At 44.3% G+C, this 23,653-nt stretch overlaps 12 protein-coding genes across 12 annotated transcripts; 9 read left to right on the top strand and 3 right to left on the bottom strand.

The window, feature by feature from the left end:
* Window positions 1–650: 650 nt before the first annotated feature.
* Window positions 651–2,891, top strand: N7478_000686 (uncharacterized protein; the record flags this gene model as incomplete). Its single annotated transcript, XM_056916901.1, has 1 exon — window positions 651–2,891. The coding sequence occupies one exon, from the start codon at window positions 651–653 to the stop codon at window positions 2,889–2,891; it is 2,241 nt and encodes a 746-aa protein (XP_056784781.1).
* A 238-nt stretch (window positions 2,892–3,129) lies between these two features.
* Window positions 3,130–4,044, bottom strand: N7478_000685 (uncharacterized protein; the record flags this gene model as incomplete). Its single annotated transcript, XM_056916900.1, has 1 exon — window positions 3,130–4,044. One exon carries the CDS (start codon window positions 4,042–4,044, stop codon window positions 3,130–3,132), a length of 915 nt encoding a protein of 304 aa, XP_056784780.1.
* A 1,765-nt stretch (window positions 4,045–5,809) lies between these two features.
* Window positions 5,810–6,242, top strand: N7478_000684 (uncharacterized protein; the record flags this gene model as incomplete). The annotated part of the gene is made up of 2 exons (XM_056916899.1): window positions 5,810–5,980; window positions 6,033–6,242. 2 exons carry the CDS (start codon window positions 5,810–5,812, stop codon window positions 6,240–6,242), a joined length of 381 nt encoding a protein of 126 aa, XP_056784779.1.
* Window positions 6,243–6,329: 87 nt separating this feature from the next.
* N7478_000683 (uncharacterized protein) lies at window positions 6,330–7,289 on the bottom strand (the record flags this gene model as incomplete). Its single annotated transcript, XM_056916898.1, has 1 exon — window positions 6,330–7,289. One exon carries the CDS (start codon window positions 7,287–7,289, stop codon window positions 6,330–6,332), a length of 960 nt encoding a protein of 319 aa, XP_056784778.1.
* A 664-nt stretch (window positions 7,290–7,953) lies between these two features.
* Window positions 7,954–8,996, bottom strand: N7478_000682 (uncharacterized protein; the record flags this gene model as incomplete). The annotated part of the gene is made up of 2 exons (XM_056916897.1): window positions 7,954–8,300; window positions 8,351–8,996. The coding sequence occupies 2 exons, from the start codon at window positions 8,994–8,996 to the stop codon at window positions 7,954–7,956; spliced, it is 993 nt and encodes a 330-aa protein (XP_056784777.1).
* A 1,079-nt stretch (window positions 8,997–10,075) lies between these two features.
* Window positions 10,076–10,375, top strand: N7478_000681 (uncharacterized protein; the record flags this gene model as incomplete). The annotated part of the gene is made up of 1 exon (XM_056916896.1): window positions 10,076–10,375. The coding sequence occupies one exon, from the start codon at window positions 10,076–10,078 to the stop codon at window positions 10,373–10,375; it is 300 nt and encodes a 99-aa protein (XP_056784776.1).
* Window positions 10,376–10,827: 452 nt separating this feature from the next.
* On the top strand, window positions 10,828–12,171 carry N7478_000680 (phosphotransferase family protein; the record flags this gene model as incomplete). Its single annotated transcript, XM_056916895.1, has 1 exon — window positions 10,828–12,171. One exon carries the CDS (start codon window positions 10,828–10,830, stop codon window positions 12,169–12,171), a length of 1,344 nt encoding a protein of 447 aa, XP_056784775.1.
* Window positions 12,172–12,845: 674 nt separating this feature from the next.
* N7478_000679 (uncharacterized protein) lies at window positions 12,846–13,258 on the top strand (the record flags this gene model as incomplete). The annotated part of the gene is made up of 2 exons (XM_056916894.1): window positions 12,846–13,060; window positions 13,132–13,258. 2 exons carry the CDS (start codon window positions 12,846–12,848, stop codon window positions 13,256–13,258), a joined length of 342 nt encoding a protein of 113 aa, XP_056784774.1.
* Window positions 13,259–13,282: 24 nt separating this feature from the next.
* N7478_000678 (integrase zinc binding domain-containing protein) lies at window positions 13,283–14,327 on the top strand (the record flags this gene model as incomplete). Its single annotated transcript, XM_056916893.1, has 3 exons — window positions 13,283–13,345; window positions 13,420–13,559; window positions 13,616–14,327. 3 exons carry the CDS (start codon window positions 13,283–13,285, stop codon window positions 14,325–14,327), a joined length of 915 nt encoding a protein of 304 aa, XP_056784773.1.
* A 2,854-nt stretch (window positions 14,328–17,181) lies between these two features.
* Window positions 17,182–17,607, top strand: N7478_000677 (uncharacterized protein; the record flags this gene model as incomplete). The annotated part of the gene is made up of 1 exon (XM_056916892.1): window positions 17,182–17,607. The coding sequence occupies one exon, from the start codon at window positions 17,182–17,184 to the stop codon at window positions 17,605–17,607; it is 426 nt and encodes a 141-aa protein (XP_056784772.1).
* A 1,580-nt stretch (window positions 17,608–19,187) lies between these two features.
* On the top strand, window positions 19,188–19,625 carry N7478_000676 (uncharacterized protein; the record flags this gene model as incomplete). The annotated part of the gene is made up of 1 exon (XM_056916891.1): window positions 19,188–19,625. One exon carries the CDS (start codon window positions 19,188–19,190, stop codon window positions 19,623–19,625), a length of 438 nt encoding a protein of 145 aa, XP_056784771.1.
* A 686-nt stretch (window positions 19,626–20,311) lies between these two features.
* Window positions 20,312–20,689, top strand: N7478_000675 (uncharacterized protein; the record flags this gene model as incomplete). The annotated part of the gene is made up of 1 exon (XM_056916890.1): window positions 20,312–20,689. One exon carries the CDS (start codon window positions 20,312–20,314, stop codon window positions 20,687–20,689), a length of 378 nt encoding a protein of 125 aa, XP_056784770.1.
* Window positions 20,690–23,653: the final 2,964 nt, after the last annotated feature.

The raw sequence follows: 23,653 nt of genomic DNA, 5'->3' as shown, positions 1-23,653 counted from the left end.
CATAGACAAGAATGGAATGAAAATTTTTGGGGAGAAGAACAGAAATGTTGCCGGGGGGGGGGGACAGCATTCATTGGGAACTTTCAGCCGCATGACGAATGTGCAGCAGCGAGCGGCAAGAGGGAAAATGCTATTGGCGAGACCTATCTGTTCGCGCCCGAAACCTCAGCCATGAAACCTCAGCCATGAAACCTCAGCCATGGATTACAAAACATACCTACATTGTCCAATTCATCACATCAAATCATTGGAACTTGTTGACAGGTCATTGATCATTGTAACCTCGGATATTGTTACTGTGTTTATCCACCTCTCAATACAACCAGCCAATAACAATCAGCCCCCTTCCAGGCCCACCAGCCTCATTGGATTGTACAGGGGCATAGAAAAGCCATAATCCGGAAGAGGAAATTGCTCTGTTCCTTCTCCCGCACCTAAGGGGAAAATGCCTTGAGCTCAGTTCTTCGAGCAAAAGATACAAAGTTGCACTTTCTGGGATATATTTGGCTTGAGCTTTCTTCCAGCATCTTTGCAGGTTTACAGTGTTGAGGTCTATAGCACAGGCAAGTCACGTGCTTAATCACAACAAATCGCCCGGATAAGAAAGCGGAACGCCATCCACTCCGCGCGTTCCATGACGCGAACCAGCAATGTCTACAGAAATTGAACGCCTCCAGCGCCTCCTTGCAAACGCTGAACAGCAGCTTTCAGCATCCCAGCAGCGACTATCAAAAACCAATCTTCCTACATTCCTCGATGGCCTCCACAGATACCTCTTTCTCGGTCTCGAGGTCCAGCCCGATGAAACTCAGTCCACACGCGGAGACCCAACTAATACCACCAACATGCTTCGTCCCCGAAAACTCAAAGCATGGGATACATTTGAAAGAGAACAAGAGGAGGTTTGGCAGTTGCTGATGGAATCTTCGATTGTTGAAGATAAATTATTCACTTCTCTCCATACCTTGGAAGAAATGGGCGAAAGCATTCGGCAGCGATTGATCGGCTCCGAACTCGATCTCAACCACTTTCTTCGCCAGACAGTTGAGGACCACGTTTCGAAAATCATCGAAGAGCTCTACAGGGATCCAGTCCTCCGCCGAAAATTCGATTTACGAGGGTCCATCCGCTTTGAGAACCATTCCAATACCCTAAGTCCGGAACAGGAGCTAGAAGAAGGCCTGCAAAGCATAGATATCCGCGGTCGCTCTACAAGACGACGGTCACCACGGATAGCCGCCAAGGAACAAAGCCGATCTCACACGAATACAGGCGAACCAAAAACACCAAAGCCGAAAACGACTAAGCGGCCTCGTGCCGATCAGTTCTGTATCTACAATATCCCAAATGAATCATCGGAATCAGCTCATCGTGTCGCAGCATACGTCAAAGAGTATAAGTCTCCGCACAAAGTCAAATTAGGCTTAATCTATGGGGGACTTGATAACATAGATGTCGACGAACTTATGACGCAGAATGACAACGAGCCTTCAACAGTCCGGCTCCAGCGAGCAGTTCTGGGACTTCTCTCGCAGCCTTTTAGCTATATGGTTCATGCTCGTACCCAAGTGGGAGTCTTCAGCACTGGCGAAGTAGATATCTATCTGCGCATCGGCGAAGATCCTTCAACCCTCTTTTATTACCTCTCTGTTCCAAAGGGAGACGTTGGAGACGAAACCGGGTGGGATCCTTATTCAAATCACCCGAATCGTCTACACTTGACCGCCGTGGGTCGGTCTCTTGCTTTTACCCTCCAAGCGCTCAAGTTGCAACAGCGGAGCCAGGCCTGGGGGTTACATGCAGCAAGTAGCTTACCGAAGTGGGAAATTGTACTTGGAGATGCTTTGGACGACATCGCAGATGAGGAAATTCCATCGTCTGAATACCGCCCTTCAAGAACAGAAAGTTTTGTTCGGTCTCCAATACAGTTACGTCGCAGGAGACATGAATCTACTTCTGAAAATTGTCGACCACCAGAACGGTGGGGAGACTCTGAAGACGAGGAAGGTGATCCCCATACGCCGAGCCGGACTCAGCCTCTTCCACGTGATTCTAAAAGGGCTAAACCGGAGTCTCATCGCCTGAAATCATCCACAACTTCACAGAGCTCACAGGAAAACAAGCGACGCTACTGTACGCTGAGGTGCCTACGCGGGATGGTGAAAGGCCGTGGGGAAGATCTGGATCAGGCGTGTCCCAACGTCCATGATCATGGAAGAACCTGCCACACTATTGATTCCAAAACCTTCTTGAACGAATTAAAGCGTCAGCTGTCGCAGACCATCAATGCAGACTGCGAAACACTCGGTATACATGGTTCTCGGGGTGCTCTTCTCAAAGTAACGCTTTCCTCGCTGGGATACACTGTCCCTGCAAAGTGCACAGAGTTCCGCGATCACCTTACACATGAGGCTGCTATATACAATAAACTCCGTTCAATCCAAGGCCAGTATGTTCCTATCTATTTCGGAAGTATCGACTTGGATCACCCCTACAGCTACGATGGGATTGCCTACCTTAGGCATATGATGCTATTAACTCCCGGTGGGCAATCCCTCGACCACTCGCTCAGCGAAATGGATCGCGACTTGCTTGTCTCCAAAATCAAGGAATCAATTTCAGCTATCCATTCTTTAGGTGTCATTCATAATGACCCCGCGCCAAGGAATTGGAAGTATAACAAAGAAACAGATAGTGTGGTTTTTTTTGACTTTGAACGGGCGGAAACTATCAAGCAACGGCCAATACTGGGTATAATCTCGCCGAATCGGAAACGTAAACGAAATGATGTCGATACTAAGCAAAAACGCTTGAAGAAAGGATTTGTGGAGGAGACCAACCGGGCAGTGTATGAGTTGAAGTGCTTACCTGTCTGCAGATCTAGGTATTAGAGGTAGTCATCAAATCACTTTTTTTTTTCACTGCTTATCTTTGGAGAATTACCATGATATTCTTAGTAAAGGATTGAACCCCTGACTGGAAGGAATAAGTCCCAGTCTGCCTCGAAGCTATCGACTTTATTTCGCTTGGCTATCAATTCCATTCAATATCCTCTGCTCAGGTGACTCTTGAAAGAACAAAGCGCCTCTCATCTCTGAGCCCCATCTTTCGTCCCGATATTTCTCCCACTTACCAACTGATTCTAAGCTCACCATAAGTTTCAAATGAATTTGCCACATCCTCATCCACAATATTCAAAGGCACCCAATTGTCGGACATGGGCATATCGCCGTCAGTAATGATGCCTTGCCAGGTATCAAATAGCCCCAGACCGCGAAGAAACCCAGGCTTGTCGAGATTCCATTCTGCTAAGTCCCAGCATACCAGTTGTATTACATGGGGAGGTCGCAAGAATTGCAGAATGCTTCGTACAAAGTAGCCCCAATTTTCTATCTGGCTATCCCTGCCGTCGATATACTCCTGTCTCACACGGTCCCCTTCGTTCTCAAGCCAAGCAGGTACATCGGGTACTTCAAATGCTTTTCGCCCAAGAAACGCCCATACGAAATCAATGATTTCCACAATGTCTAACTTTTCACGAAAGGGTCTTGCGGGATTATTCGACCATTTATCCACTGTGGACTCGAAGTTTTTGTCGAATTGTTCAGCGTTTGGCCAAACCTGACTTCTGACCTGCCACAGGCTCTCAATGGAAGCCCATTGTGCAGTTAAGGCCTTGTAAAACCGTTCATAAGCAGCTACTTTGAGCTGTCTAGTGGACCTTTTTACGAAATCGTTTGGCTGGTGGGAAAGGACTGGCAAATCAGGCTCGGTTGCTGAGATCACAACGGAATCCGTTTTTCCCGGCCAGAGAACATATGAGAAGATCGAGTCCATATAAGCATCCGATGTAGATTTATCACAATATAAATCAAAAAGGAAACGCATGCCGTGCCACCTGCAGACGACGTCCCAAACCATCTCCTCGGATATTTCGCTATCTGGTTCCAGAGGCGCCAGCATATTGACATGCCTGATACGACCCTGGGAGTTGGATGGGATGGCTGGCGAGGTATAAAACTCAGACGAGAATGCTGCATGCATTGCCACCGCCTGACAGTTGAATATCGTATTGGTGCTGTGGACCTTGTGACTATACACTGTTAGGGTATACCCAAAACATCTGTTTGTAAATTTGTGCAATCGTCAGTCACTCACTATTATCGCCCTGAACACATTCAGCCGCATACTCGTGGGATTGAAAATTTCATAGAAATATTTACAACACCGTGCAAGATGCAAGGCATCGTCAATATTGTTGAAAAAAGTAAATACTAAACTAATAATTTCCGGGGGAAGATCTTCGAAGCGAGACATGATTTTTGGAAATGATTCTGTTGATGAGAGAAATTTTGAAAGTGTAATAAGTCCCCAAAGTTTGGGGTTCAAATAATGCTCTATCATTTAGCCCCCAGAATGAGAGACCAGGGTGTATATATGTGAGTCTCCACATGCGTCAAACCGACCCATGAATCCATACTAAAGACGGTTAGATAGAGTTGGAGTTGACGTGATTGCTAAAAGAAATCTTGCATGAAAATTTGTTGCACACTCTTCCATTGACCAATGAATTGGTGTGTTTTGCCGCCGGGCCTTCTCTTATGGACGCGCATGACCGACGCCAAAAATAAGGAGACTTTGGAGTTGTTATTGACTGACCTTTCTTCAAAAGGCGAGAGATAGGTAAAAAGATAGCCTGAATCGCTGATGTGGGTTCCCTATGCTGATTTCCCCCAAATATGTTGTCGCGGTCACGACCCTTTGGTCTGGGTTCGGTTATATCTTTTCCTAGAGCGTTCTTAGAATGTTGTACTTGGGATGTGACAAGAATGGGCCATTCCAAAATTTCCCAGACCCCAAAAATCATCGAAGTAATCCTTTTTGAACAGGCCACTATAAAGCTTTTGACGCAGATCTTAGTAGGGAAGCCCGAAAGCTAGGAGGTTCTGCCATTTTCACACCGCCCAGAGAGAATAATGTACCTATGCCTACATGGCCTGCAAAGCATAGATATTCGCGGTCGCTCTACAAGACAACGGTCACCAGTGAAAAATAATACCACTACTACCAGCTTCTCCGGATACTAGTTGTTCATTTCATAGCTATGGTCAGAAGGTCGAACATGAAACTTCTCACCGACCCAACCACAGTGGCTCGTGTATCTCCAACCTCTCACTCTGATTACATATGTCTCCAAGCGTAAGGTTATTAGGACAGGATCTTTCTCGATCCACGAAAGGTATTTTGAAATATTATTGTATTCGAAATAATGTGTTTTCATAATATTCAATACGCATTTGGGTATTTGGCAATGAAAGAGTACTAAGTAGCCCTTCGAATTCGTATGTGTCGATTCCGAGGAAGGCTGTACACACTAGTACGGAGATAGACCAATGGGATCCTCAAACAGTACTTGAGATGTGTTATTCTAAATACAGGATGATTTGCAAAATAAAGGGGGTTGAGTGTGCTGATTCAGCAGTTGATGCCTAAGAAATGAAAAAAATGATGTGGTGTTGAATAAAACGCATAGACGCTAGTAAAATAGACCTCCACTTTTCCGACAGTATGATACCTTGAGGCCTGATGGTTGGCTGCCCACTAAGCCGGCATGAGAGGAGGTCACGTGATTTACTGCCTAACATCGGCCACAATGATATGTCCCACTTCTATCTTTACCCCTCCCAACTCCATTGTGCAAACAAGTCAAGTCTTGCTCCTGATATTGTAAGATAATTGAACCCGAGTCCAATATAATCTCGACTAACATTCATCCCGAGGAAATTTCGATCGACTATATCCGGATTCAATGGACCCTATTGAATTACCCCTCCCAGCAAACACAATCAGAAAAAACATCGAGAAGTTGATACCAGACGTCACGGATGTTGATAGGGATGAGCACGGGAACAAGAAATATGGCGGTCACGCCCTTTCAGAGTTAATTACTCAGATGAAAGTTGCGCTGGAAATTAATGAGGTAGGCATGATGTTACTTCTCGTCGGGGCATTTAACTAAACCCTCTCATTAGAATTGGGAGGGGCGCTTGCGATATTGGTCGATAATCACGAGACTTGTTAATCCTCAGAAGAAAGCATACCTTATACCGTTACTACGCGAGATTCAGCTGAATCCTGGAGAGCCAACGGAAAGCGTCTTGAGGAGTGGGTGGTTCATAGAAGTTAATGATGAGCCGCGCCTAGGTGCAGGGGCGACTGCTTTATTCATTGTACCCTGCTGACCCGCCATAGTCTGGGCTGTGGCTTTTATTATAGCAATATTATCATTATATAAAGAGGTATTGTTTCATTCTTATTATTTAGTGATTTCACATCACTGAAATGACACTGCTTGGAGAATAGGAAGCATTCTGGTGGGCTGTGTATGAGACCATAGGTGATTGGTGCTTATCTATCGCATGTTGGGAAGTACTCTCTCTCCTTGATATAGGTGTATAGGAAAATTGTGAATGATTCGGGAGCGAATGGAAGATCTTTGTATTCCCATCCAAGACACATGTATACGCACTCCGGTCTATTGTTGGCATTGGCGGGCCGGAATTTTCCAGTGTTGGCATAGTAAAGTCATCGGTACCCAAATTGTAGAGCTGCTCCAGATCTATTGGGGGCATTGGCGGGCCGGAATTGTCCAGAGTTGGCATAGTAAAGTCGTCGGTGCCCAAATTGTGTAGTTGCTCCAGATCTATGGGTGGCATTGGCGGGCCGGAATTTTCCAGTGTTGGCATAGTAAAGTCATCGGTGCCCAAATTGTAGAGCTGCTCCAGATCTATTGGGGGCATTGGCGGACCAGAATTGTCCAGTGTTGGCATAGTAAAGTCGTCAGTGCTCAAATTGTAGAGCTGCTCCAGATCTATTGGGGGCATTGGTGGGTCACAGCTATCCGGATAAGACTCCTGTTGTTGCGACATATTTTGCAATCTGGTTATTTCGGAAGGGAAGTTTGTCATAGGAGTTCGACTATTCTGATTCTCGGATTCAAGTTCATTCACTGTGAGACTAGCTCCGCCAACTCTATTCTGTAACAGGGAAGAGGCAGAATCAGGTATGTCGACCCCTTGAGGAGATTGATAAAATTCAAACTGAGTGAATATTCTTTGTGATGCGAAGGGTTTGCTGGCTGAGGAGTGAATATCGTTGTTATTCATCCTTCCGTTCCGCGAATTGGTTATATCGTTGCTAAGTGGAATTTCCTTTGGGTTCGATCTATTGATCGAGCATTTCTTGAAGGGCTCATCGATTGCCGCATCTGAAGACTGTGATGCTGGCATAGTAGATATGGCGTGGACTGAGAAATGTGATCTATCAGATATAGACGGCGAGAGAGGCGGATTGCTTTGATCGGAAGACGCGCGTCGTGAGTGTGACACTCCTGTCTGTGCAGGTGAGGCTTGACTCTGTGTGCAAGCACCGATATCAATGACGTATCCTTCACCTTGCGAATTGTTTGAAGTGGATGCGGCGGGGTATTCTCGACGGGTATTGCCTGGCCAAACAAAGGGTTGAGTCAGCAAAAGCCTACCAAGAGGTATGACACCTTACCAACAGTGTGAGTTTGTAGCTTATTTCTCTCACTCTCGTGAATAGAGAAACAATTTATTGATGATTGATATGCTTTCGGACGCCTTCTTTTAGATTTTCTGGGGTTTTTGAAGCAAGATGGTCTTTTCCCATACGAGGAGGGTCTATCCTCTACGGGGGACGGCATTTCCTCTACCGGTGACGGCCTTTCCTCTACCGGTGACGGCCTTTCCTCTACCGGGGACGGCCTTTCCTCTACCGGGGACGGCCTTTCCTCCCTATCCAGTGCTTTCCTAAAGAGGGGGCGGCATTTTAAAACGTAGTCCAAGTTGTATCCCAGAGAGTCACATATTTTCCGTAGTCTGCAGAGGAGCGAATTAGACTGAGATACAAGACATGCAAAAAGACTTACACTCACGATACGCTTCCTCCCATAAGTTCTTTGATAATGAGAGGTATTGCGAGAGGTGTTAGACCAGGTGTCTGATCAATCCCATCAACTGTTTCTTGATCAGGCTCATCAACTATTTCCTGATCAGGCTGGCTATCTGGTTCTTGGTCAGACTCATCATCTGATTCTTGGTCAGACTCATCATCTGATTCTTGGTCAGACTCATCATCTGATTCTTGGTCAGGCTCATCATTTGATTCTGGATGCTGGTCAGGCTCATCATTTGCTTTTTCTCGCATATGGTGTAAGAGATAAGAACGAGTGTCCGAAAACTCAGCGTAGCGCGCGTAGTACGAAACCGGTTGCCCAGCTTCCTGAAGTTAGAAATTTTGAACAAATTACTACTGGTGGCACACTTACCGACAAAGAAACAAAGTGAGCATTTTGAGCCCCATGGCGACTGGGATAAAGCGAATATCATGCGATTAGCCCAGAGCGCGCCCTGAATCCGCTTTCTCAAGGTTTTTTCGGTCATAGGGGTCTTCTTATTGTGGGTTGCTTTTGTTTTTTTGGTCTTTTGTTGGGATTCCATATAAACTCGCATTATGTCATAGATTGTGTGTGTATCATCTGGATTCACGACTCCGAGATTCACGACTCCGAGATTCACTGCGAACAGTGACACCAAGACAAGTTCACGGAAATGTGCCAAACATTGTAAGAACTCATCTTCAACGTTTGTTTGTATAGTGAGATGGGTATATTGGCGCAATAAGTTCTTCATATCAGGATCACCAGGCACCACAGAGCCGCCTCGTAGGTGGATGCCACGTCCGATAAGTGCTTTGAGTATTCTTGTACTGTTTTCTGGCGAGTCATGACCAAGGCGCGCCCAGTCACTTGGATAAGGAATATTTCCAAGGAAGACGTCCAAATTACGTCTTGTCCTTGTTCTCTGGTTCGATGGACGACCGCGCTCAAGTTTGCTTTGAAGTTCACGAACTTTCGCTTCGAGAAATCGTATATAAGAAGCGTCGTCACCTTCATACTCAAATTCTCGACGCATATTTCAGGTAAGCGAAGGGAAAATGTGAAGGAAAACAATCCACAGCTGTATCACATTCTAACAATTGGAAGAACTAAAAGCGAAAGCAGGCTCGTAGGGAGGTGGCCGGAGCGTGTTCTGGACTGCATTCACGTGCAAGGATATCACATCTGAGCGCCACAGAGATGCAGGCTTTGTCACACTACATACCCCTCACCACCTTCTTTCCTCTTATTTATTCTATTTCGCTCTCTCAAAAATCAGGATAAATCCATCACACTGCATCCTTCGCATCTATTTTTTCTCTGTTCCCTTTATCCTCCTTCCTCAAACTGTGATGAATCCCTTGCTCTCTAAGCATGATGGCTACCAGAACCATCCTGATACAATCACTTGGCTAGCGAATGTTCAATACTGGCATAGAGGAAGGTCAACGTCATGTCATTTGGTTAGGGCGAACTTGGACCCAAAACCCAGAATTACCCGATTAAGAACCCCCCGGGTGGGGGGTTCTTAATCGGGTAATTCCATCTGGCTCGCATCATAATTATTTACGGAGCCGCCATAGAGTCCTTGAATAGAAGGGATCGACACCACAGCCTCTTGTTGGAGATTTGGATCATCGATAGTTCATGTAGGAGTCTAGAGCCATACAGACTTCTGCTGTAGCCGCCGTAGATCCAGAAAAAGGAAGTGATCAACCTGAACTGGTCCCGTCGAAGAAAAGCACGATCAAACCCAGCGAAGACTGATTGAAAAAAAAAAAGATCAACTTCCACTGTAGCCATCATACTGAGTAATTTGCTCTTGGTTCGCTAGTTTTCAAGAAAGATTAGGCTTTCATTGACGAGTTGATCTCGTTTAGCTTGAAGTGCGACCTACAATAGGGGATCGATCAACCTAGCCCCCCTGTATATTATCAGTTTCATCAATCTATAATCTAGTATTTCTAGGTGCAAATCGTCCACATTCAACATTCAAATTCTCTATAAATCAATTATCATCCCCATCGCTGCCAGACCCCATACCATCTAGTGTTGGGCAAACCGGAAACTCCAGATCTCGTTCCGCGTATCCTTATCCATTACCTAGATCACACTATGGGCGATAAAGATAAGGCCAAGAAAGCTCGGGATACTTTGTCCTCAATCTATGCCTTTTACTCGCACAACCGCAATAGCCTCGAGCGTGTTCCTTCTTTCATGAGCCAATCCAGTGGTGACATCCCGATCGCAGTACAAGTCCCATCCGAAGAACAAACAGAGCAATTGAAGAAAGAACTTCGGGAGATGATGCAAGCTAAGGAGGCAATTGATGGTCTATCAGATCGAGATCGTCAGATTATGTTACAGGTAGCCAATGCTAGCACCATCAAGCGTCGGAAAAAGAAAGGAAATTAACAGGCTTCGCTTGGAAATATCTTTGAGAGGTGCAGGGGATGTGTCAGAACGTTTATTTGCTATGCTGTTTGAAATGGGTGCGTGGAGTGGTTAGTATGGTCATCCTCTCGGGTATCCACAATTGCAATATTCACCGCCTCTTAGCCGGTAATCTGCGACCGTCATTATGCCAATACTCCCACCCTTCTTCTTGTACGGAAAATAGCCCCTTTGTCTCCCGGTCTAGACTTTACAAGCTTCGAACCTACAAGAATACAGTTGAATGGCATAGTGTAACTTTATACATCGTTTTCGCTGAACCAATATTGCTTCTAATCTCTAACACATGATTCTGTTCACGTGATCTAAAATACTATTTATGAACTCGTTCCCCTCCCCCTTAGCCCTCCTCTGATCCTTTCTGAACTCGACTGCCATATGCTTTATTTCCACATACTGTCAGCGCCTATGTCATGGATTGGGATCATCTAGCTGAGGAACAGGGCCAAACGTATTTTTTGGCCTGGTTTCAGCTGCTGTTGAAACAGTCGCCCGCCTTGCCATTGAAACTCGCAAGTCAACATCGCCATGGAGAGGCACGCGCGACTGATGTGACAGAATTTACGACTGGGGCATACAATATTTGTTGTACGGTCACCTTTGAGGATGGATTTCGTGCGGTCGTTCGGTTTCCCATTTTGGGACGGAGCCGGTTTCGCACCGAGAAGACTAGAAATGAAATCTCAGTAATGAGGTTTCTTTGTCAAAAGACAAGTATTCCTGTCCCCCTAGTCCTTGGTGCGGGGCGCTGGGGCTGTGGGCCCTACATTGTCATGAGCTTTATTGAAGGGAGTTTATTATCCAAACGCCTCGAAAGCTCGCTTTCTTTAGATGCGACTATGTCGGGTCCTGTTATTGAGTCTACTTTACGTGGAATGGCCCATATTGTACTAGAATTATCAAAACCAATCTTCACGCGTGTCGGTACTCTCGTTAAAGAGTCGGGAGTGTGGAAAGTGGCGAACAGACCATTGACTCTCAATATGAATGAGCTTGTACGCGTCGGAAACATTCCCCCGGATGAGTTTGCTGAGCAGAGCTTTGATACTGCCAATGGGTACTTTCAAGAGTTAGCAGCCCAGAAACTTCTTCACCTTGAATATCAACGCAATGATGCCGTGGAAGATGAAAATGACTGCCGAAAGCGATACATAGCTCGATGTCTCTTCAGAAAGATCGCCCAGCAGTTTTCTACGGACAATTCAGGCCCTTTCCATCTTTACTGTGATGACCTGCGCCCATCAAATGTGCTGGTTGCAGGGGACGATCTTACAACAATGGGCGTCATTGACTGGGAATATACATATGTGGCGCCTGCAGAATTCACCTATGCTGCTCCATGGTGGCTTCTGTTTGAAGCCCCTGAGAATTGGGAGCCTGATTTGAATTTATTTTTACATAGGTTCACTCCACGCCTTGGACTTTTTTTGAGTATTCTCCAGTCTATCGAAGACAAGCAGATTCAGATGCAGTCAATGAATGAATCCCAGCGGCTCTCAAAGAAGATGGCACAGTCTATGGAAAATGGGGTCTTTTGGTTTTGTCTTGCCGCAAGAAAGAGCTACATGTTTGATGATATCTATTGGACATTCCTTGATCAAAAGTACTTTGGTGATGGATTGCTTGAAGACAGACTGTCTCTTCTATCGAAGGATGAATTGGATCAATTGGAAAAGATTGTGCCACTGAAGATGCAGCAAGTTACGGAAAAGCGCCTTGAAGATCACTTGACGTACGATGAGTTTGTGGACCTCTAGTCCAATTCAAAACGAATAGAGCTTTGAGCTCAAATACGCAAATCGAATAATCCCTAGAATGGAGCCAGACAGTACTAACAGATTTTACTCCTGCCAATATTCTGAATGTTATCCTACCTAAATTTGAACATAAGTCTGAATTGCAGTAGCTGTGCCGGGCGGTCACTAATCCGGCGACCCCGAATTAGTGTCCCCCACCGAATTTCACCGTAAGGGAAAAAGACTTTTTACCTATCCCATTTTACACCCTCAACTATGGCCGATTTTTATGAAAATGAAGAATATCGTATGGAAGAGACTATTGGATATGTCTCTACCCTTAAAAAACCAAATTTATTCGCTATTGCTGAGAAATATAGGATTTCGTCCAAAATTTTGTAGACTCGCATCCGCAAAAACTTATCGCCTAGAAATCAACGAAAACCGACGAGTCACTAGCGTCGCTTGCCAATCGCTTGATGAATAAGGTTCAAGGCCCGGGCCGCTCATAGGGATCGTTCCTTATTGTCGAAAGGAGGTTGCCCAGACTGTGGTATGTAAACCTATCGGCACAGTCTATGCGTACATTGCAAAGCCTATTTTCTATTATCTTCGGGCATAGATAAATTGATTGTCTTGCCCATCCATAGAACTTAATTAACAAAAGTTATACATTGGATTATACAATCCCTTCAATGTCTACTCCAGGGGAAATGTCACTACACCATCCGCCTTGGCAATTTATGCCGCAGCAACAATACTTACAACATCCTCATACAAGCGATTCTATTCGGTGGCCAGAGATCGAAGACCAATTCTCTTACAATGAAGATACAATGCTTTCGGAGCCAGTAATGCTTCTGTTAGACGGATTGCCTGATGTCATCGAATTCGACAAATCAATAATCAGGTATATTCCGATCCATCTGACCCTAACCTCCAGCTTTATGACTCGAATACTCATTATAGCTGTCCGAATAGATATATACATCAGCTAGTCCCTGAAAGCCAAGGCGAGGTGCTGATTAATGCGAAGACAGCTCGGACAATTAGGGACGTCCTAAGGGATCCCCAGAACGAAGAAATTGAATCTGCAGGGTTCCGGTGAGCCCATTTATTATCTGTCTCCGGGATGAATACTAAGAGAAATAGGTTCTGGGTCAGGAAGATGTTCAAATTACAGCACGTGTCCTCTGTAGGAGCTGAGGCGAGTAGCTTTCCATTATTGAAGCTTAAACTATCATGACATAGTCCTAACAAATGAATTAGGCCTGTGATGTGATCCTCCATAGAGGAAAGCCCGTTGCAATCTGTGAGAAGTTCTTCAAAATCATTACCAAGGCACACCAGGAATTACAGCATGGGGGGTGTGACAGAACCTTTGATGAAGTCAAACGCATTTATTCATGGTAGGAGTTCAATTCAGTTTCTTCTCAATGATCCTCTAACAAATATGCAATCTAAGGGTACCTAAGTGGTTTATCTCCCAATTCATTAAAATTTGTCCAACTTGTCAAGTGCGCAATGGATCACACCTCGCCCCACCCAACCAAAGTTTTCCTAGAAATATGATGCCTCAATCTATCCAATTGCTGTCTACACCAGTCTTGAAAGAGTCAGCCTTTGAAGATGTGGCGCTTCATCGAGTGCAGCCAGACTGTTTGGATAACTTGAATGGTCATGGTGAGTGGGTTGACACCTTCCAGAATCTACCGAGCCCAACCGCCTTACGTTCTCACGTGAGCTCCATAGAAAACTGGTCGGATTCCATACTCGCTCAATCTGGGCGTAATGACCACGGGGCGTCTGTATATGGAGTCGATACCCGCTTCTTGACGTCGACATATGTAGATCGCACCCCCACCTGGGATGATGGGGTCTTGGCTATGCCAGGCCGCCCGACTTGTCGGGACACTACACTACGTAATTCTCAGGCAGGCCCCAAGTGTGAGCGCCTCAACCTATCTACTGGAAAGCCTTGCAACTATGTTTTCTCCCGGTCTTACGAGTTGACCCGACACGAGGATAGTATCCACAATGCCAAGCAAAGGGTGCGGTGCCAATTGTGCGCCAAAGAAACGACCTTTAGCCGCAACGATGGGCTCACCCGACACATACGACAGGCGCACCGTGAAGTTGATTGGCCTGGCAAGCGGCGTCGCCGGGGAAGAGACTGAAGTTCTCTTATTCTTTTGCCCAAAATGAGAGGCACTGAGAGTTCATTTCGAATCTACACACCTGTAACGCCCAGCCACATCAACGGGAAGCAGGCTTTCGACAAACTGTTCAATCACTTTTGTTACACTGTATTCCACTTAGTTGACCAGCAACATGTTAATGCTATGAAGTAAATATTGAATAGGTTGAGTCGTACTAATTTGATTTATGGATGGCAGCTATAGACGGGGGCGAGAAAGGGATTAATCAGGTGACAAGTAGAACGGAATGGACGGTGAGATGGTACTTTTATTGATTTCTTTACTTGATAGGTATGATCTCTGGTTATTGTCCTTTCTATCCCAATGACAAGAAATTACAGGGAATGAGATCTACAGCGAGTATAGCAAGACTCTTCCATCTACGTTCGGTTACATTGGTAAAGCTACAAGTTAGTATTCTGCACTAGGCCCTTTTCTTAAGGCTTGATGCAGTCAATTCATCCCAGATTCCATGCCAGTATGTATTCTTCACGGATATGAGTTGACTGACAAGTAGGAAAGATCAGATAAAAGCTCGTCATCCCCGTGGAAGTGAATCCTTCCTAACCTCTTGAAAGGCAGGACCTGACTCAACGCTTGATCCCCCATATTCATTCTGCCATGGAGCAACTCGTAGCTCAGTCTGGAATCAAGAGCCTCGATGAGCCTGTTAAAATGGACACAACTCATATCAACGATATTATACGTATGATTGAGCTTCCTGTCTTGGTGAGATGTATGATCTTTGATCGGAATCAATTTTTCCTCGCGCGATCCCGAGATGATCCTACATCCACTTGTATGAACTGGCCAAATGGCTTATACGAAAAAAAGACAGACTATACACCACTTCATACTGCAAAACGAGTTTCCCTAGAGCTGGGCCTCAATATCGCCTCCTTTGCAGACAAATGTATTCTGCACCGTACGACCAAGAATGCACAATGCGTCTCTTTAACCCTACTTGCCGTTGATTACGAAAGCGTAGTTACAAACTCCAGGAGCCGTTGGGTGACCGAGCAAGAAATCGAAGAGGCTAGATGGGCCAAACGAACGAAAATTCAGCCAACCACGATGTCTGAACTTCAAATAGGCATCCAGATTCGGAACCAATACATTTTCCATCAAAGACAAGCGAGGGTCACGTTTAATCCTATTATTGGTCACTTTATAAAACATATATGATGGATTTAGCCTCGGCAATGAAATTACTGGCTTTATTTACTTTGGAATCGGATCCGACCTTTTGCTCTCTGCCGGTCTAATACCTTTCCTGGAGCCTCAGCTGCCCGACAAATTCTACTTTCTTTACTATACTTTGATAAACAAAAATGTGTACTTAAATATGATTCTTCTGTGTTTATTCTGCGGCGCTAATTTGGTTTCACTTGTATCTCCGTTTCTTGATCATCAACCGTCGGTTTACACTCTTGACAATTTAGACTGATGCTTCCTTTTGTGACTTAAGGTGAAGGAATCCCAGATTGTATACAGTAATCTTCAATAAATTTTTACAACGTTTATGATTTGCTTCAAAGATGCCTGATATCGCAAGTCTGAAGTCCGATCACTTGGAGATGTATATCAGGGGCTGGTGTATGTTCATATATCGCGATTAAAAATGGAATCATTCATCTGATTTGATAGGGAATAAACGCCGACTTAACAACCAGAAAACTTCCATTATCATTGACTCCCAGTCCGTTCTGAAGTACGTTCACAGTGCTTGTCCACCTTCGAAATCCAATGAAACCACAGACATCAGGCCGATGCTAGCCAGCAAAATTGGGTATGCGCCGAGTGGGTTATTTGAAGCATCCACAGACTCTAGATGTGGCGATCAAGACCTTGACCATGCCATTTTTTATATTGTCGTTGTATTGAAACTTCTACACAACAATTTTCTGCCCCCTTTCGAGCTACATTCCGATATTTGGAACATGTTCTCCACGTCGGACGGTAGTGAACTTGTTGGTGACCTTATGAAAGACGCCCCCCTTGTGAAAATAAATATTGGAGAGTGTATGATGCGACTTCAGAGCGTGGCATAGAGTTTAATGACGTCTCTGAGGTTCTTTGATGGATTACGCCTTGGCTTACAAATTTCCAAAAAAAATTGCGAGTATACACAGATGAAATCTATCCATGGGGTTGTGAACGGCGTATAAACCGGGCATGACTGATCAGTTAGCGAATGTCCTTTGCTACAAGTGCCATTATTTTAAGCTCTCATGGATAATAACACAGGAAGAAACGGAAGCCACACATTAGAAATGAATGATCAGGTGACAGATGGCATGAAAGCGGCTCTAAGGTACTATGGATTTTTCTAGATCCTGGTTGTATCTAGAATTCTACAGAAGTTATTGTTGCAACATATTCTTCCTTAAAGTTCCAATCCTGAAGTCCAGTTATTCGTGAACCAGTATCTACATTCGGTGACTTGTGCCATATGCCTGTCGTGCCTGGTTTAATTTTATAGCCCTTTGCCTCTCGTCTCATCTGTGTATTAGACGACACTAGACAAAGAAGCTCTGGCAATAGACACTCGGGTCAACATCATTGTAAGTACCGTCTGTGTATCGTGGATCAATGGGCTTATTTCTAGCGGCTGAAGCCTATCGCCCCCTTCAGCATTCTAGAAAATCAAGATTGATAGGAGCCGAATTCCGCCAAGATTATTATAAGCAGCAGTCATCAAGGCCCAGCTGCGTCCAACAATATCTTCCATGACATGTCTCGACGGTGCCTCTGTCTATCGGCCCAATACAAAAGCTCTCTTGAAGCCCAATCTCAAATCTTATAGCCCACCAGCGAAAGTATTCTCACAGCAATGAGCCCCGAGGAGCCCCAAAACTCAAAAAAGCTTGAGAACCCCAAATCTACAACTATTGATACGCCTCGCTCCACCCGATTTGCGATACACACCCAGAATCGCCCCAAGAGGAAGGCGAGTGCTCTCTTCGACGAACATCTTTCCGGGCAGCCGAAAAGAAGACCCCAGAAGCCTCCCACGATACTGGATCGGAAACTACGAAAACTACAATCACTTTCCCAAAGGCACAGAAAGCTGACGGGGAAGTACGACATAAGGTCTATCAGGTTGGAAACCAACCCTGAGATGCCTGAAGGCTTTTACCAGATGCCTGATCAGGAGAAAGTGGAGTATTTGGACCAGCAAATTTCCGAGCTCTCACGCAAGATACGAGTTGCCGAAGAGCCCAATTTAGAGCAGATCCTGGAAGATCTGAAGACCTAATTTACTTGAGGAAGAAAGCATATTGTATTGGAGAGATTGAAGCTCAGAATGACCTTTTTAAGTTAGCTCTTGGAGGCTGACAGCTGAGAATGAAAACCTTTACGAGAAAGCGCATAGCGTATACCCCCTCGCCGATACCAGTGGATCGAAGTCAAAATGAATACAGTCAAAAACTATTGGCATTTCTTGGATTCATTTTATACTATCAGAGCTCGTTACCCTTCGAACGTAATTACAACCATGCATCATACCATCTTGGGTCATGCCGCCTGAACTTGGGGAGATCTCAATTTTCGACCGCCTCGAATAGTTCTTTCAAAGTCTATTCTACCAATGATGTATTGTTTAGCGCCAATCACAGTACCAATTATAGGACTTAATCAATGGAAAGCTTTGTGCGAACGATTCCCATCCATTCCATCTCAGGTTCAGTCAGAAAAACGTGTCGGATGATAGCGCTTTTCCATAGATTTCAATGCAGGTCATCTCTTCCTTTCTCCAAAGCCCCTAAATATCAGCGCATACATCCCAGAGAAAGAAACGTTAACGACGCCATACATACTGTTAAGAGTCTATACGAAAGGAGTTCCAATGACAATGTGACATTCTTATGGCACATAATGCTGACACATGGCTCTACAGCTCTCGATTTATAAATATAAGGATACCACTTCCAGAGTCTCCAACATCGATTTCCAACCAGTCCTACTCAAAACTCTTTCGCGGTCCGTCCGCTCAATTCTGGATGATACCCAATCCACACATTTGCAGGTAATGCTACATATGTATCTACCCAGAGCAAAGCTTGAAGACACCGGTAAGACTGCTCCGGTGGTGAAAGTTCCTGACCTATATTAAGCCTTCTTGAAAGTCTGATGTTTCTCTACAGTGATCTACATTTCGGAGAGTGGAAATAATTATTTAGTTTCCATTATTGGGAATTACGTTAAGGGATGCCACCTTCATCTGCATGTGCGAGTTGTCGCCGTTCGAAAGTCCGTTGCACCGGGGATCGTAATGATTGTGATCACGGTAAGCGACACGATATAATATGTAGCACCGGTCATCCGAGAAGAAAAAAAAGAAAAAACACCACCTGTTTTATGTGTCGGTACTCGAAGAGACGTTGCGCTGGAGATGGCGAAGTCTGCGATAATTGTAAGAGAAAAGATCAGCGATGTTGGCCTTGGAAACAGATTGATTCACTATACCAGATGATCTTGCAGACTGATTTAAGTTCATCCGAGAAAGCATTGGAAGAACTGTGTGAAATTGGATACACTGAATTCTCCCATCTCCGACAAATGGCTAAATGGAATTGGGTTATATTCGAATGTTTCGAAGAGGCGGCTGCATCTCGAAATCTTCAGCACAGTGATACGTTTCCTGACATTGCCTCTAAAGCAATACATGATCGTCCAAAATATTTTCGCAGACTCCTTCAGCTCGGCATAATACCTGCAAATGGGTTTAATTGTGCAGGAATCAGCTTTCTTTTGCTCGCCATTTGTACAGGTCAATCCTGTATAGCAGAAGACTTAATTGGAAAGATGAACCTTCAAAGTAGTTTGAGTTGTGCTATGGTGCTACCCGGAGCCTATGATAATTTACCGGCAGCTACTGCAACCGAATACAGCTTTGAGGCTCATCTTACCACACTGGAGGTTGCAGCGATGAATGAAACACTTTTCAACCATGTTTGGAGAAGGATAGAGAGCAAGGGCATTGTTAACGCCTTGAAGCTTCTCATTCATGAAGCCTTCAACGATTCAACCTGCATTTATATATGTCGATTTGCCACAGGCGACCTGGCTTCACGTATGCTCTTGTATGGGATCGACCTTTCAGACGCAGTGTCTAGATCACCAGATGCTTTGAGTGAGATTTTCATTTACAATGAGGATCCATCGTCACTCCTTAATTGGCTTCGGACTCACGGCTGTAGAGCAGATGATATAAACTGGCTCTTACTCGACGGAGAAGACGAAGAAGTCTTGGATCTTGTCAAGAATGAATAGCTACGAAATGAGTCAGACATCTGCTCTTGCCATTAGCTTCTGATTATCAGTCGGTTATGTTTGAGAAATTGAATGCTCTAGAATGTTTTAATGAGTTGAGTGGGCATATTCAATACTGGACTCGATGATGAATCATTACTGTATTTTCTTATCGCTGCCCGGGGAGCACAGGGAATCATGAGGTGCCAATGACACATGCAGTTCACCCTGGAGGTCGAAACCTCGCGTGTTATTTTCCACGATGCATTCCTGTTAACCTCAATTAGTGATCAGTGGGGTGGACCAATGGACCATTCATATGTCAGAGAATCGTTTATGACTGGCCCCACGTTCACACCTCACGACCTCGAAACTATGTCCTTTTCTGATTTTTTTTCTTTTTCTTTTTGCTTTTCTTTTTGTTTAGTCACATCCACCTAGACTGTCGGGAAAGAAATCATACATTTCTATATTGTATATAAATCAATTTTAATCCCGTCTTTCACAGTGTTTTAGGAATTACTATCTATCATCAACGCTTTCCGTATAAATTGAGCTGAATCATGAATAGCCAATTACCAAAGGTTTGACACACCAGTTCCAAGGTTCTTGTACCCTCAGATGCTTATTGCAATATGTAGAGCTATCTCAATGATCATCTACGTGGTTTAGCGAGAGTTGTATTGAGAGAGCTGTTGCTCTCAAGAATGAAAACTCTCGCGACAACTAGGATTCCAGAAAATTTCAGCAAGGATGCAAAGGCCATCTACGACACTGTTATAAGTTTGAAGCAAGATGACGAAGATCTACTCATCATCGATGACTATGTGGATAGATGTTCAAAGGACCTTGATGAAGTCACGATCCACAAACTACTGCACGTTGCTTGGCAATTCACAACACCTCGGCCATTCGACCGGATCACCCCCGAGCAACTGAGCCAGTTACGAAATTTCCTGGACGAACCGAATGGTAGTATTCTCAACAATATTCGAGTTGAATATCAACGGAATACAATAGATTCTGATGGACATATGTCTTTGGATTTTCTTCTTTATCATCGTTCTGGTGTATGGATGTCTTGAGCTTCAAGGAGTTGCCATCTTTGTGCACATCTCCAAGCTTGTTTATTTATCAAGAGAAACATCTAAGCCTTCTATCTTGGAGTATCAGTCACATTGCAAAAAAAAATATTGACCCTTCAATCCATCAAATATAAACTTCAGTCGACTATGCTAGATCTATACCTCAAAAATTTGGGCTTCACACCCTACGCCTATTTATTTTGGTTTCCCTTTGTGGCTGTTTGTCTTTTATGGCAGCATTATCTCGGAAAAAGAAATTCGAGGGTCTCCAACCATCATAATGGTGAGTCTCAACTTCTTTACTTCTTCACTGCAGAGAAATTTGCTGACAGTAAAAATTGGAACAGACTAGTTGTCCTCTTCCGTCTCAAACCTTTTACAATCACCAAGAGGAATCTTACACCGTTTTTTGAAAATTGGAAAAATGTGGCTCTAACACTTCAACCAAAATACACGTCCCTGTCTGCTTTGTATGGCAATACTAGTAATTTCAAATCCAAAAGACAAAAAGAGTCAACTATTGTAAGGTGATTGAACGGTATCAGAGCATGAGGCTTTAGGAATGTGCCTTTTACTATATTGTGTCAACGAGCAACCCTGGCCATGTTCGTAGTCTTCCAATGTTAAAAAGAGATTAATTTATTTTCGAGTACAATTGAAGGTTAAAAGTACGAAAGCGTCCCCTAAAGGGGTAGAATATTAACCTGTTATAAAGCCAAGCGGACCGCACAAGGGATCTTGGGCTTTGACTCTAGACTCGCACAAATGTTCACTCTTTCTTGGTTTGATAACAATATCATAAGCCTGATCAACCAGTGCTTTGGGTCTTCTAAGGTGACACTGAAACATCCCCTTCGGATTTCGACGTACTAATATCTGCAGACTGAGACCATACATGTTCCACATCAGTCGCCTAGTCCTCTCAGTACTGAGCCACCGGGAAATCCGCCGATGGCCTTTCCAGATCGCAAAGTGGTCAAAGTGCTGTCTATTTCTTACCCAGATGTCTATGGAACCGCGCTCAGAACCACCGGAATTACAATTCTCTCCATGAAAGGTCCTTTGTGTGCCTGGAGTGTGCACTATTTATTCACTATATCACTGTGATAAACGACGAAGTATTCAACTCTCCATCTGCAGAGGTGCACGGTAACGCAATTCCAATATTATGCCACCTTTGCCAAGGGTTTAAGCCAAAGGGGTTTTATGTATGTTTATTTCCAAAGCAAAATAACAATTCATTAATCTGTTTCCCTAGGTATTGGATAGAAGCTTGATTCAAGCTAAGCGCGCCTCCGGCGCAGCTATTGTCTGATTTCCTTTGTCAACCGTGCACCTCGAGCTTCCCTGTCAATGGATATAAATATTTGGATCGCGCTGCTCATCATGAGAAATTCATTCGCTATTCTTTCAGCTGCCTTGCATAGCAACTAGCAATTTCCTTAAAATCCAACAATGACGGCTTTGGGTCAGAAGTACGCGCAGCCTTATTCAGGAAAGGTTGAGAAAAAGGACAAAAAAGAGGACCCGGAAGTGTGGGTTCACCAATGATCCTTATTGAATGGAATCGCTTTCCGTGTGAATGGGATAACTGCACCGAAAAATGTTACTCGGCAGCAGAACTCAGTCGACATGTTGCTTCCGTCCATATCCAACAACTGTAACGCTCAGCTGCCACAGAGATATAAGCAGCGATCCGACAAATTGTTCGATTACATATCTTTCATCTCGTGTACTGCATTTGTGAGCCCAGCCAGGTGCGATTTTCGTTCTTCTGTAGATAGACCGCAAAAGTAGGGCTCTGCCGATGGTATCGCATCGTGATATCGTTTGAGACTGTATTGTGGCATCGATGGAATCTGTTGGATATTGTTCTGGCTGAGAGAGGCGCGATCGCTAGTACTAAGAAATGAAAATCAGGAAATTTGATCTCCGAGAAGCCCCAATACCCTGGAAAGCCTGAAGACCCCAGAATATATTTTTATACGCATCGCTCTACATAGGTCTTAAACGAAGCTTAGATAGGATATGTTTAATTTGGAATTGGTACTTATAAGGACACTACCCCGCCGAAATATGGCCATTTCAACCAACAAGTATGAATACTCGAACCGAAAGTATTGACGTATCGATTTCCGAGCTGAAAAGAAGATATGATGATTGCCAAGAAATCGCAATCACAGTAACTCAAATACGGACCGATCCAGTCTCTATGGAACAAAACATTCTGTTATTTCATCACAATGGACAATGGGCCCCATCAATTATTGGTAAGTAGAAGCTGAGCCCTATCCTTATTCAAATATCTAATAATATATAGATATTGGTAGTCATTTCTCTTCAGAGGATACAGTCCTACAAATTGCATGCCAACACTGGGAAAACTTGACAAAATACAAAGTAGTTCAAGTCAGGGGTTTCTCATCTGTTATTCTAGAGAAGGATGGACAGCAAAAGGTGTCATTTGGCTTGTTTATCGATTATTCTGCAGGCCTCTCTCATGCAAGGTCACTGGATTACCCGAATGCTTTACAGTGCAGCTGGTTTTCTAAGAAGCAGATCTGTGACTTGCCCAAGGAAAATAGATCGAAACCTGGATTGCTGCTTGCATTTGACCCGCCCTATGAGGAGTCACCGATTATATTTGATATATGCTATCCTTTGCATACGGAAATTTGAGAACTGTCGACCTATGCCTATGAATAATATCCCGACTCCTAGGATCTTTGTCGCGCCGTCATGTGGGAAAAGGACACCTGTATTGCGAGACATATTCACCTCATGTAGTATTCCCCTAGAATTTCATACCAATATATATATACTTCAGGTATATGAGATGGAACGCAGGAAAGAAGATCAGATAAAAGGCTCGTCATCCCCGTGGAAATGACCACTGTCATTTATATTAATCTTCAACCCTAGGAGTCCATTAAATCCTAGAGTCACAATGTCCTGTCTAACACA

The sequence above is a fragment of the Penicillium angulare genome, assembly GCF_028827245.1.
Source record: "Penicillium angulare strain IBT 27051 chromosome Unknown utg000001l_segment0_segment0, whole genome shotgun sequence".
In the NCBI taxonomy this organism is placed as follows: Eukaryota; Fungi; Ascomycota; class Eurotiomycetes; order Eurotiales; family Aspergillaceae; genus Penicillium; species Penicillium angulare.
Note: the sequence above shows the minus strand (reverse complement) of the source record. Positions and strands in the feature narration are given on the sequence as shown.